This window comes from Falco naumanni, chromosome Z (genome assembly GCF_017639655.2).
Source record: "Falco naumanni isolate bFalNau1 chromosome Z, bFalNau1.pat, whole genome shotgun sequence".
In the NCBI taxonomy this organism is placed as follows: domain Eukaryota; kingdom Metazoa; phylum Chordata; class Aves; order Falconiformes; family Falconidae; genus Falco; species Falco naumanni.
Window position 1 is genome coordinate 80,641,900 of NC_054080.1, and position 14,602 is coordinate 80,656,501.

Genomic DNA, 14,602 nt, shown 5'->3' on the forward strand with positions numbered 1-14,602 from the left:
AGTGCAGAACAAGTACCCAGCTCTGGCCACTGAGAAGAACAAGCAGGGCTTTATCAGAGCCAGCTGAGTTCAAACCTTGTGTCTTCACAGAAGAGAAAAGGATTGTGAGAGTTACTGGATACAACCTCCACCTGGCGAGGGATGCCCAACCTGCTGACTTGCTCTGATAATACCTCAGCAGCTCTGGTGCTTGCCATGAGGCTAGGATCCAAGATAATGCCAAGGCTTCTCCAGCCCTCAAGCTATTGCAGCTCTTCCATCTGGGCACCAACAGTACTGTCAGGCGTGATCCAGAGCACGTTAAGGGTGACTGCAGAGCTCTGGGGGAGCGTGCAAGGCATGGGGACCTGGGTGGTGTCTCTTCAGTCCTACTGAGGCTGAAGGGCTTGAGCAAAGACAACTGATCTGTCAGGACAACACCCAATTGTGTTGCTGGTGTGACTAGAGCATTCACATCTGTGACTGCAGGACAGTCTCTGCTCATGCTCAAAGTACTTCAAATGCACAATAGCAAAACTGGCATAACAATACAGACATAACATCATAAAGAATCACTTCTCCCATTTCTCTTATTGACTTCAATTCTTTCTTCTGAACTAGAAAGTTCTGCCATGCTGCAACCATAATCAGTACTCCAAAGCTGCCTCCAGACCCAGAGTCATGTTAGAACAGCTGTTTAGTGATAAAAGGTAAAAAATACTATGGAAAAGCCTGCAAGAAGTAGGTAGATCTTTTTGAATGAAGGTAGTTGCTCAGGAGTTACCAGCAGAATAAATTAAATAAGTGCCAGTGTCACTTATAGCATCTGTAAGAGTGACATGAGTTATTCAGCAGCTTTGTGAGCTCTCATGAAGCAGGGAGCACAAATAAGAAGGTAGAAGCTTACATAGAACATATCTGAATCTTGTTTGAGGAAGTGTTTCTCATGGTCATCTGTGGTTACATAGTACTACTGTGTGTACAGCACATTGCTATCCATGATGCTGTATAAATACAAGGGGCTTACAGAATAGTGTTACACCGCAGGAATCACATCTCCTACAAAAAGGAGGACATCTGTAAGGGCTCTCTTGAGGAGGAGTCATCTATCACAGCAATTCGACATACAAATTGACAGGACAGTAGCCTTGAGACTTCCTCTGAATCTCAGCTGCATTATAGTTGGAAAACCTAAAGATATCCTCAATTTCTGTCCTGAAGAAGAGGGTCTGAAATGTGACCCGTGTGAATCACCATTGTTTAAGGAGAACAGTACAATGCAAGAAAGAAAAAAGAAGTGACTACATAGGGTGGAAAAGAGCAGTCTCACACTTAACACCTGTCTCTTGGGGACAGGAGATTTGCCAGAGAGACTATGCCAGCTTATGACCATGGAAGATATTCCATTTCATGCATTTGGCTAGTGGATCTTGTCAGTGATCCTTGTGACAAGGATCAGAGATCCCTTTTAGGTAATCAGTTGTAGACTCACAATGGGAGTTATAAAATGGCCATGTGTACCTCAGCTGCAACTGTCTTCTTCCTTCCCTAGCTTTTGATTTTGTGCTGGTAAAATACTCTAATAAACTTAGAGACAAGAGCAGCAAAGTCTGTATTTCTGTATAGCATTTGAAGGAATGATTTCTCTACCTTAATTTCCAGACTTGCCTGACAAGCTGGTATCTGACATGACTTCCTTACATCAAAGGAAGTAAGAGTGGTACAGCATGGTTGTCCACGAGGTATTTTTTTTGCTTCTGGAAAACACATGGAATGTCACCAGGATTCCAATAGTAAAGTGCAATTGCATTTCACTTCTTCCACCTAATATGCTAGAATTCATTCTTATTTATATCTGTATATCAGTCCCTGTATATCCCATGTAGGGCTCATATTTTCTGTCATGGACCGTGTCTCAAATTCTAGCCTGAGTGTACTGTACAGTTCAAGGCAAATGTAAGTATGCAGCAAGAAGCTAGGAATAAAGAATATGGAATATGCCTGGGTAGTTATTTGGCAGAACAAGTCTAATCCACCTGTGTGAGAAAAGGAAGATTTTTCAAGGCAAATGCTTTTTGATAGAAGCATGAGAGAGTAGACCATGAGTACAAACAATAGCAGAAATCTCTGGAAAAGATACATTGGTGGGATAATTGTTTTGGGATGGGATGAACAAAAGCAGCAGTTTATTCTTGTCTTACACACATGGCACAACATACAGAACCAGCACAAATAACTTACAAAATCTCATACACCATGCTTCCTCTCAAATAGCTTCTATTAAGTTACAACACCATAACGAATCAGGTATTTAGTTACGACAGATCTCCAGACATGGATAGGCTCCCATTCAAGGAGTTATTATTTTTGTAAGCTACTTAGACAAACAACATTTTTTTACATGTTTAATACAGTACAGTATCCTTAACAGAGTTCAAGATATTCACAATGATCATTGAATACTTTATAAAACAGCAGAATTTCTCATCTTGGTACAGGTTTACATTCTCTCCTGCCTTGTCTGGTTTACAGATGTGTTACAAGTCGTCTTTACTCAACTTTCCAAGCTAATCATTGTTTTAAATAAAAATAATAAAAAAAAAATATTTACAGGGGCTTTTTAGATTTAATAAAAATGTCTTTGCTTCCCTTTCCCATTCCTACCCCCTACCCCAACCAACAACTGCCATTTAGCTGGCAGAAATATCAACCCTCAAGCTGCTATAGAAATTTGGGAAAAAAAAAAAAAAGATGACGACTTGTTGAACACAAAATGAAAGATGGTCACAGCCCATCATTAATTCAAAAAGGTGGATTTTTTTTTTCTCCTAATTTCAGAATTTGTGTCCATTGGAGACAGATGACTCCTGTCGTCTGATTTTTAGAGACAATGTACTACCTATAGGCTAATACACAAAACCTTCTTTTTTTTTCATTACAAGCTGTCGCACTCTCTTTCATGCAATTGCTTACAGTATAATGTTCTTTCTTTACTAGAAATTGTAACAACTCTGATCATGTGGTACTGACTTAAACTCTCCCAGTCTCCACCAGATCAGTGTCTCCCCTTATCCATAGTCCCATTGACATTTCTGCATTGACTCACAAGAGTTTTGCTCTGTGATTGCACTTCAAACCCCATTGAAGCCTGTGGGCATCTTTGCTTTAACTTGGTGGCTTTGGATTTGCTCAGCTTGAATGTGGCTGGCAAACTCTAGCCCTTAAGCAGTTAATCAGCTTTCTTAAGAAATAAACAAATAAGATTCCTCTCCTTTACACATACAATACGCAGGGTTTTTTTACATTGAGCATTATCATAAAAAGCATGTTTATGTTATTTTGAAAATGTATTTTTACAGAAATTTATAAACACTGTTATATCAAACACATTCTCAAAAACTGGAGAAAATACCGACACAAAACCTGGAAGAGCCTCAATGGAATTCTCCCAGTACTATTTGTCTACTTGCATATTTCATATTTCAGCGTCCTTTACTGCAAACATAATTTATCCATATGAGAACAGGTAAAGTCGACAAGAAATCCCCAACAGTTTTGAATAGGACCTGGATCTGTTGTTTAATGAAAGTAATTTGACATCTAGTGTATGAGGGGTTTACCCAGCATGCCCATTGTTACCTTTATTCACATTGAGCAATATCTGAATTCCCAAATAGTCTCATTGACTTCCATGGGATTACACATGACAAAATGATGTATGTAAAAATACTGAAATGGTTTTCCACTTTTTAAATCCTTCTTATGTCAACAACTAACATCATTATATTTTTCTTTATATATAGTAATTGAAAATGATGTAGGAGTAATATTTGCAAACAATTCTGTATCAGAAATCAGCGTACAAACTTTAGGAAAGAATCTGCTTGTAGTTGTGCTATAGTTCTGACAGCCTAAAAGTCTTTCTGCTGTGACCAACAGATTCACAGGTCTAAATGCTTTATTTATATACTTGTTTATGTTACACTTGATACTCCCCCAGTCTGGCATGATTTAAGTTTAAACATATATATATCACACTAACATGAAATTATTTTCCCTTACCACCATGTTATTTTTCCTTACCACCACCAATTTTCAGTACAATCAGTAATAAACATTAAAGCATATAATCTAAGTGAAATGGACTTTTCAAGTAGTTTGTCTAACATAATATTGGATGAATTATAATGCAAGCTTGGTTTCCTATCCTGCAAAAGTTTAAAAATGTATTAAACTCAGTATGTCGGGAGTAGTCATACTGGCTGTAATGGAATAGTCACAGTTCAGGAAGTTAACCAGCAGAATAAGGTTTTATTCTCTGTCTCACTAATTTTGTTTGTTCTTTCATGAAACAAAAAAAGAAACAGCTTTTTTTTTTTTACCTTTTTTTTTTTTTTTTAACCTTTTTTTTCTTCTTTTTAAGTATTACTGAATGGCTTAAAATATAATTGGTGAAAGGTCATTGACTGCAATATCCTGTATCTTACCTCACCTCAATAGAAAGGCTTTCCCATGGCTTGAAATGCTTAAAGTGTAATCCTTGCTAAAGGAAAAAAAATGCAAGCCATATCTAATCCCGAATTCTAACTATACTGTAACATGTACAGTCACCCGTAAAGGAGCCCTTTTAACAAAACAATGTATGTTAACTTGCTTAACAATTTGTAGAATGTATCTATTTTGGTCACTGTAATAAAACAAGTTATATATGTACATATTAAAAAATCCAGGTGTAAGTAATTATACAATATTGCCACACAAAACAACTAGTTACACATGATGTGATAGGTAAAGCAAATTGCTGAAAATCTCTTCAATCTTTGGAATGATCAAAGTATAAGTAACAAAAACTTACAAATAATGATTGAATTTTCATAAAAGAAGGCTTTTGATGGAGGGGCAGAAGGAATTCCCCTCCTACTCACCCACAATCCCCATGGCTTTTACAGACTCAGCTCCTTCCCCAATAAGCCAAAGGTGAGTTCTTTTAGATCTAATGATATGTTTTAATGAGGTTTACTGGTTTTTGGTGTTTTGGTTTTTTTTTTTCATAAAACATCATCTGCTCTTATTGAAGTTTATAGTGCTTCAGAAGTTTCAGGTTATTTAAACTCCATAAGAATATGAATCTGATCCAATTATGTTAAAGTCTAATGAAACAGAAATTCCTTCATTTCCTGTAAAAATTTAGTTTACCTTCTCTTCTGGTAATTCAATCTAGTTTTTATTCCCTGACCCCCCAAAAAAAAGTCTTGTAGTTACAAGCCTGTAATTATAAATAGCAAAGAAAAAAACTGCTCCTTGCCTATGGAAATATATATAGTTATTCAAGTTCCAACCCCTCTCTAAGCTGCTAACCATCACACAACATATGCCATTTGGCAATTTGTCTCCTAGGATATTCACAAATTTCTTTCCAGTGCTCTCCAGCTGTTCCTTCTGCTGAAGATCCCAAGGTTAACCGACCAATGACCTCATTCCTTGACCCCCTGTCTGAATCTAAAACCAAAAATTCAATGCTGATATCATCAAGGCCCTCACAAGGAATGTCAAAGACAAACAATTCATTGAACACTGCATTGGGGGTGCATTTCTTCACATGGGTTTTCTTTTTAGAAATTCTCTTTTTAGCATGGTACAGGTTCACTTTGACATAAGGGTCTGCAATGAAAAGAAAAAGCACAGGTCAGCTCTTGAACAGTACTGTAAAAATTTGTTGATCTAGTTCAATGGTAATTTTCATAATTTATCAACATAATTGCATCACAATGAGGGGATATTTCAAGTTATTGAAGATGATTCATTTCATCCAATTGTTGTGTTTACATCATGATTAGTCCCTTTAAGCTCTCTTTATGGTCATCAGATGTAATCAGGATAGCTCGTGAAGTTTAGGGCATGATTCATCTGATCAAACACCGATGTCTCCTTCATGAGACAAATCCTTCCTTGCAGCCCATTAACCCTAGTAACATCCTTACTACATAAAAAGGTGGTCTGAAAGTAAATTCTAATAGACTCTGACAAATATGTATCATTGCATACTTATGTGTAACAGAACTCTGCTTGTCACATGTTCTACCAGTACAGGATAATCATTAGCCTTAATAAAACTCACACAAAGAAAAGCTTCAGAAAGGAAGGATTAAGCTCATGCTGAGAGAATGGATGAATGGATGTGATTAATTTCTGTTGTGGTTCCAGCAATGTCAATTAGCTTGATTAAATTGCTCCCACCAATTTTTATTGAGCATATTTAACAGTAAACTTTAAATGTAAGGGTATGTGCGTTGTTATGATATCCACTTGACTTGGTGTCTGTGCTGTAGTACTATTGAAGAAGGGAAGGGAAAACATCCATATATTTAGCCCTTGACCAACTTTGACTGTTTGCATTCCTCATAATTATTTAACTGTTGCAAGATTCCTTTGCTACTATCTTCAGCAATGGCTGTATTTCTTCCTTCAGAGGGATTCTAGAAAATGCTTCAACAATCATCCCTTTCGAGTAACTTGGCATTTATTTCAATGCAAATGTGGGGCTGCTTCCAAATTCTCATAGTGCAAATATGCAGTACTAAATCCTTTCTACTAAACCTTGTCAAACAATATAGGCTATGTAAACAGCTAATAAACATCAAGAATAGTTGAATATTTTTTAAATACTTTTTTTAAACAGTAAAATCAAACCTGAACCATGTTTAGAAATGCCAGAGTTATCAGGCTCAAATAGTTGTATGATGAAAAGTTTTTTGCTTCCTTGAGCTGACGAGAGTTTAACAGGAGTAAGGTGTGATAGAATACAACTTCAGTTTCATAGCCTATCACCCAAACAAATACTTTAAAATAAGGCTTAATGTAATTAAAATGTTCATTGACTTTGAAATAGATATTGCCACACAAGCACTAAAAATATCAAAATCAATACTCACAAGGGGATTCACACTGTTTTTAACTTCTGTTAAGAGGATATTTTCTGACTGTTACCTCTGGCCAGCTACTAGATAAAGCTAAGAATGTTCCTCTTGATATTATTAGGTCTCTTAGGAGACCTCAACACCAGGTATCAAGGAAACCAAGGAGATTGTGAGAATGGAACAGCTTCTAAGTAAAAATAATCCCATCTTCCTAACGAGACTGAGATATGCAATTGTTTAGTTTACCCCATAGAAACACCATTTCACCATTCTCATTGTCCAAGATTTCTGTTGGGATGAGGAGGAAGTCACGAAGAAATAAGGACTGTCATGAGTGCAGCGTGTTACTGACACCCGAACAGCTATTGAACCTTGCCTTGTTGATGAACAGCAAATGAAGAACTGTCTAAATGAACTAGGTCTCCAGATGTAGCATGGCTGCCTGGATCTCTTAGAAATATTATTTTCCTATTATAGTTAGCAAGGTTCTATTGAGAGAAGCAGAAAGAACAAAATTGATAGCTTTACCCCAAAGAAATACAGTAGACAAATGTGTAGTTTGGATGTTGTATACGGTCCAGGTGACTGCTGAGACTAGGAGGGCTTTTGTTTTCAAGTTATTTTTCCCACCTTGGTGAACCTCAGCCAGACTTGGTCTGTTGAGATCAGCTTGCTGTCCTGCTGTCTTCATGAATCCTCCACTATCTCCTGTGACTTTGGGGTTGATTATTAGAAGAATGTATGCTCTCTTATAGTGGAGCAAACTTAGGCTCCATTTAGATCCTTTCTTCTTATAGTATGTGAATAAAAGAGATAAGGAGGATTTCAATGGAACTTTACTATGTAAATGTGAGAGATCTATAGGTTTGTTCTGTTGGATCCAACATGGGTTAACTTTCTAGGTAAACTGCTATTTTTCTTCATATGAGAAGTAGAAAGACTATTACTGGATGCAGTAATTATGATTCAGTGGGTCCCCAGACTACTTATTCTTCTCCTTTTTTCAAAATAAAATCCTGTGAAATGAGAGTATCAGTCCTATACAGAATCACCAGCAGATGTGCTACTATTTGTGTAGTCCTTTGTTGTGTACTGTTCTTCTTGTGTGGTTGTCTTATCCCTAGTATATTGTACATTAAATTTTATTCTGTTACTATGTTATCTAGCACTAATATCCATCTAAGTGAATTTCTAGTGTTGGCTTCAAATGGGGTTCCACTGAATGCAAAATGGCACCAGACCAGGGGAAGGGAGTGCAAAACCTGCTCCTTAGAGTATCCCAAGTATAGCTCACCATAAAGCATGGATGTTATGTTACAACCTGCTTCCAGCACTGGCATAATTCACCTCTTCACCTTGCCAAATAAATGTTAGTGCTCAGTGGGCCAAATTCAGCACTGGTGTAACTGGTTGCATTTCTTGGTGCTAAGCTGAAACAAACCATACGATGATCTCACTCAATACTGATTTTCTATAAATAAACTAATTTTTGGTCATAAATAAAAGCCTTTAGCATCTGCAAACATCATCCCATACTTATAACAGATGGGTTCTGCTCAAGCCAATCACAAACCTCATTGGTTTCCACTGATAACAGATGTCATGTTCTTTTAACGTGATTGAAGAACAAATTTGTAAAATACATACCCTGGAAAATAAAGCATTGACCTAGATATGAATAAAATGAAGAGACGGAAAATATTAAACACACCATTTCTGCATTTATGGGATATTTTTAGTCTCTGAAATGCCACATTTCAGCTGTCTTCTGTCTGTTTCTTTTATATTCTTATGGCATATTCATTAGTAAAACCATTACCTGATAATCCTGACACATCAGACTTAGGTAGATGCCTGGCTTTTAAAACAACCACAGTGAGCGTGTTTGTTGTAGACTGATAACAGAGAGAGATCAGTAATTCTCCACGCCCAGATGATTTCTGAGGAAATGAAAGAAAAAAAGAAATAGCACTATTTATAAGCAATTATATTGACAAACTTTAAACCAGAATTAAGAAGATTCATGAAATGTCACATAACTGTCTGCTCTGAGATGATGTAAAGGGATATAACTTACAGAGTTATGCAGTTTTACATAGCAAATATTATTTCTCTCTACTATAGTTATATAACTCTTTATGACTGGTTATCAGACTACATGAAAATGAATTAAAATACAAGATGACATGACATTAAATTCAAAGATTAGAAATTAAATCCTACATGCTGAGGAAAAAAATCTCAGTGAACAAAAAAGATCTTAAGAAAAAAATGAAAAATCCATAAAGCTATGTTGAAAGAAATATCTAAGATAAATAATTTAATTAAATAATTAAATAATTAAATAATTAAATAAATAAATAAATAAATCTTTTAAACAGGAAAGATTCAGTAAGTGAAATCTCATCCTTGACATTTCCTAAAGCAGTATAACATACATGAAATAAAGATGAGATAAAAGGACTTCTTTATGATTATTAGATTTGAATTTGCAGTTGTTTATTTCACAGAAAGGAGGAAGGCAAGGGAAACAAGCAAAAATAATACCTTATATACTAGAAAACCCAAGAACTTTTCAAGAAAATATCAATGACATAGTTATAGTTGTAATATAGTGATAGAATTGCAAAATAACAATATTAGTTATAGGTATGTTGTCTGGTAGACATTTATTTGATTTGGCAGTATGCTTGCTCTTTGAAAACAATCAAATTGAAAGTCAATACACATTCCACTTCCTTAGTAGAGATTAAGAGACGTGTGTGTGATGCATGTGCCTTTCTGTGGTTCAGCTGTGATGGTTGTAAATGGTCTTTACATTCTGGAATGAGACAAGATGGTATGAAATATTTTTATCCCAGTGAAATCAGTATGTTTTGCCATTGCCTTCAGTAAGTCTTTGGCTTCCCCCTCCCCCCCACCCCCACCCCCCACCCCGTCTTACTATCCTTAGTAGAGCTGCAGCCTGTGTCACAAATCTTGAGAGAGAAGGTAGTAACAGCAATGAAGTGCAAGAACATACTGCTGCATATGGTCTCTAACAGGTTCCAATTTCTTAACTAAAGACTACCTGCACTCTTTAAGAATCTGCTATAAAACCCGTGTAGCTGAAGTGAAAGATTTACATTGATTTCCAAAAGCTTTAAGAAGGAATCTTGTTAAACAGAAAAAGGGAGGGAGGAGAAGGGGAATAATATCTAAATCTTTGCATTCTTTCCTTTTAAAGTAAATTAATGTGGAGTGAGGTCTCTTGACCAGATGTAAATGGGTTCACTCAAACCTGCTGGACCAGCTGAATAAGCAAGTAGAGTTTAGGACAATAGCACTTTCTTGCGATATGCTCATTGTAATGTTCTTTATTACATTTGTGTAATTGCTTCCTCATACTGCCGTTATGAAAGCATCTCAATGACTTGCATGATAAGCTTGTTTCCTTTTCTTTTCAAGATGGTAGCAGCATTACATAAGAATCATAGCTAACACTAGCACAACACTTTTAAGGTTTAAATAAAAAACATGTTACCCTAACATTTCTTTTGATGATCTCTCTGTCCATTAGCAGCCTTCCTTCTGACAGTTCAATTCCTGCGAGGGGAATGAGGATTTCTCCAATGATGTCATCTCTGGAGAACCTGTCAAAGCTCAAGATCATAAAGTGAAGTGTTAAGTCTTGAATTTGGCTATAGGGGATCCCATAAAACGTGAAGGTCTCATCGAAAGCTGGATCTAAGGTTTTTCTCAGCACTCTGGTTTTCACCTTGTGCTTTTTCTCAGGCAGGATTGTCATTTTGATGTAGGGATCAGAGGTCATTGACTGTTCATCCATTGCTGGCAGCCCACGTGCTTCTTTGATGTTCACTACAAATGCCTTTTTCTCAAAGTTGTACTCTAAGGAGAAAAAGAGAGTTCCCAGCTTGTCTTGTTTATCTTCAGATGACAGGGAAGTGATGGATTTTAAACTGTCAGGAGATACTGAATCTTTCTTCCTTTCTGCAAAGCGCTTAGGAGACAAATTTTCAACATCTGGAGAGCTCTGGATTTTTGGGGTTGCTTTGGGGAAGTTGCCATTTAGGTCTCTCTTCTCTAGGTCAAGATGGAGAGAATTCTTAGGCATCGCTGATTTGTTCTTTGTTTCGCTTTTATCATCTGCGCCAAACTTCTTCTTACTGTTGAGATTCTCAGGGTAAATATCAACCCCCTTCAGAACATGGACAAATTTATATGGAGGGGTCTTATTTGATTTGGAAGATTTACGTTGGCAGCATATCCAAGCAAAAAGGGAGACAGAGAAGACAAGGCCAAATGCACTAAAGATCCCAACCACTGTAGGAATTTCATCTGCAAATCAAATAAATATCAACAAGCACGTAAGCAGCAATGCCTTGGACTCTGTGTGATATTTAATAAAGTAATAATTTGGTAAAACAAGCTGACACGAGATGGTAAGAGCAGCAGGATCGACAGACTGAAAGTGCTTTGCATTGTACATATTGCTCGCCACCTGCAGGAATGAATGTGTAGTCCTGTACCAAGACACACGTTATTTTCTTAGTATTTTTCCATACACGGAGTGTTTGGGAGGAAGATACTATTTCCATCCTTATAGTAATAACTATTAGTAATGTCTCGACTATCTCATCCTTCTGCATGTAGTTTCTGAGTTTATATGTCTGTGAGTAATATCAGCTCTCAGAAGGATTCAGCTTTGAGATTATGGAGCTTTGTTGGTTAGATAAAACAGATTCTGAAATAAGCATTACTGATAGATACATCAGCTGCTTTTCACACTGTTTCCTAGAATACTTTGTACACTTAATTAACTCATTTTTTATGGTCAGATCCCATAATTGCCTGGAGGTATCTCTTGAAAGAACTGAGTTTAATTGGAGGTTATAACACTCAACAGTTTCAATGGGAATTTCAATACTTTGCAGGAGGAAGTCTATCGAGAAAATTTAGAATAATTATATACCAAGTGTCTTTTCCGGATGGGTGTGACATTGGTCAGTCACATGTGGGTCCAGAATGGGAAAAAAATTTAAAGTGTGTTGTTGATAATCACTAAGCTTTGCATTTAAGACACTGAAGCAAAGCTATGGGGAGTTTATGGGAAGGGTCACTACTTTTTAGGAGCACATAAAAAAAAAAAAAAAAAAAAAAAAAAAAACACAAAATTTTTTTCTACCTTAATATGAATCATATAATTAAACCGAATAAAGAGAAAACTAAGCAAGTGTTACAACCGCAATTGTCATGTGGATACATTAGTTACATATAGAGTACCATTAGCCCTTCAAAGCATGCATCGAAGGGTAAATGAGCACAACTAATTGGAAATCCAATTTTGCCCATAAGTAACATTACTAAGTGAGTTTAAACCTCCCACAATGTAACAATCAGAGCTTAATCTTTATTCCTGGAACAGTGGAAGGCCAATGGAATATTAATGGAATGACATTGTTTATGCATAAAAGCAATTATGTAACAGTTCTGATTCTCTCGATTAGCAAATTGTTCTGGATGAGAAAAGCAAACCTATTCCCAGTCTACGTATTACTAAATCAGTTTCATCTAGGTAAAAGCTGGGCAGATAGATGTGCTGCCACTATACCTTTTCTTTTTAGTGTGCTGATTCAAAAAAAAAAAAAAAATCCACAACAATACTGTTAGAGCAAAGTAGGACATAATGTTCCAGCACATAAAGGATCGGGTCTGGCTATTAATTTCTTCTGACGATATTCATATCACTTTCCCTTTGCCTACAAACTGTATTAGTCTACATACTTAATAGTAAGAACTTAATAAAATGACTGAAAATTATATACATAAACAAAAAGTATTATTTCTAAGTTAAGCACTTGGCTTTGAGTTTCAAGAATTCCCTGGGCTGCAACAATTTAAATATGCATGGTATAAAGGTAGAGAGCAAGAAGTAATTGAAAACTAATCAGAATACTTTAATAGCTTTTAAGAATAATTTGCACATTTGCAATACTTTTTCACGAGACTACAGACTCTTTATAATAATGAGTATATGCTATACTTTAAGTCTACAACTACTGAAAGCAGTGGTAGAATCAATTTAGTGTTTAATATCTTTCTTAAATAACTAATTAGACAGGCATGATGTCACAAGTGTGGTTAGAAACATCAAGTGGGTGGAGTAGGAAAGTAGATGCAATGGTTACTAAAATGGTTTTATTTCTACAACTAATTATGTTGCAACCTGAATTTCTTGCTGTTGTCATGATGTAAATGAATTATTTAACATTCAAGGCTGTGTATTAATAGGAAACATCACCTATTGATTCTGGAATAAGCTCTTATTTCAGTTACGTGATATAAATCTGGAGTCACTTCACTTAAGCCAATGGTATGGTCCTTGAACTAAAACACTGCTAAAGCAAATATAATCTAGGCTAGAGTCAATATTTGTAAAGCAGAGTTCAGAAACATTTCTACTTACTGCTTTTCTGAGTGAAGCTATTTATACAGCTATTTTACCAGTGCACCTATATGACTGTTTCTGAAACTTCTGGTATCGCAGTTGATCGCCCTACAGCCAGTGTGTAGAAATGACAAAACTGAAAAGTTCATTGTTATTGTTTCTATTCTCAATGAATTCAGACCGATCAAGATGTAGCTGTTTAGCTGAAGACACTGAGATCCTGTATTTTCATTTTCCGAGCAATGTCCTTTACAAGACTATATTTCACTTTAACTAACAACAGACAAGTCTTTCTCTACAACAAGAAAAAAGGAATGACAATTATTCCAAAAATGGCTTAAACAAGGATTTTCTCTATAGCAGAGGATGGATTTACATCATTTATCTCTGAAGCCACGCTGCTTTAGCCAAGGCAGAGTAAACAACACCAAATCTCTCTCATCTGAAAATGCACCTACACAAACCTCTTCACTACTCCCAGTGCTTTACCGGGGGGAATGGATAGGGAGGAAGGGAGACAAGGTAAAGAAAGATAATTCACACAACTTCGGAGACTGAAGAGAACCGAGGGAAATCCGGTTCCTCCCAACAAGCTGCGTGCTGGGAGGCGCTGGGTGGCTCAGCAGAGGCTGCCTGCGTGCGCTGAGCCCGGGGAGGGGAGCAGCCCCCAGCCCCGCGGCGGGGAGTTGGGGCCGGGACGCGCTTACCGAACTGCTGGCGGCTGGCGGCGATCGGAGCCATGTTGGCGGCGTGCGCTGTCCGCGGTACTGGAGCCGCTGTCCGCGGTGCTGGAGCCGCTGTCCGCGGTGCTGGAGAGGCCGTCCGCGGTGCGGGAACCGCCTCCACGGGTGCCAAGAGAGCTACCCGGGGTGCTGAACGCTCTGCTCTGCTGTGCCCCGGCTCTCCGCTCTCACAGCCCTCGGGCAACAGTCTTTTCCAGCGTGGGTTTAAAAAAAAAAAAAAAAAAAAAAAGAGAGAGAGAGAAAACAACAACAAAAAAAAAAACAACAACGAAACCCTGGGACACGAGCGGTGGGGAAGGTGGAGGAGGAGGCTGCGAGGGGACTGGAGGAGAGGGGGAGGGGAAGAGTCGGTCCTCCCCTTTGCACACTGATTTGCAACCCCCTTCCTGTTTTGGCTTTTCTGAGTAGCTCCGCTCCGAGACTGAAGACGTGGTTGAAACAGAAATTGACGCAATCCTGACGCTACAGGGCTGAAATCAGCACCTTTCCCACCTCCCATCCCCCCTCCCCAACCA

The 14,602-nt window shown here is 37.5% G+C and overlaps 1 protein-coding gene across 2 annotated transcripts; it reads right to left on the bottom strand.

The window, feature by feature from the left end:
- Positions 1-2,139: 2,139 nt before the first annotated feature.
- Positions 2,140-14,284, bottom strand: SYT4 (synaptotagmin 4). Of its 2 annotated transcripts, none has more exons than XM_040580859.1 (4): positions 14,052-14,284; positions 10,426-11,234; positions 8,716-8,836; positions 2,140-5,640 (listed from the first exon to the last, which is right to left on the bottom strand). In XM_040580859.1, the coding sequence occupies exons 1-4, from the start codon at positions 14,083-14,085 to the stop codon at positions 5,333-5,335; spliced, it is 1,272 nt and encodes a 423-aa protein (XP_040436793.1). In that variant the 5' UTR covers positions 14,086-14,284; the 3' UTR covers positions 2,140-5,332. The 2 variants fall into 2 exon arrangements, with proteins under 2 accessions (XP_040436793.1, XP_040436792.1); XM_040580858.1 differs by having other exon boundaries at positions 10,420-11,234.
- Positions 14,285-14,602: the final 318 nt, after the last annotated feature.

Coding starts and splice junctions, on each gene's coding strand:
- SYT4 (XM_040580858.1), bottom strand. CDS start 14,085: ATGGCTCCGATCGCCGCCAGCCGCCAGCAGTTCG. Junction 11,235..14,051: donor CGCCAGCCGCCAGCAGTTCG/GTAAGCGCGTCC, acceptor TTTGATTTGCAG/ATGAAATTCCTACAGTGGTT. Junction 8,837..10,419: donor TCATCAAAAGAAATGTTAGG/GTAACATGTTTT, acceptor TCATTTCCTCAG/AAATCATCTGGGCGTGGAGA.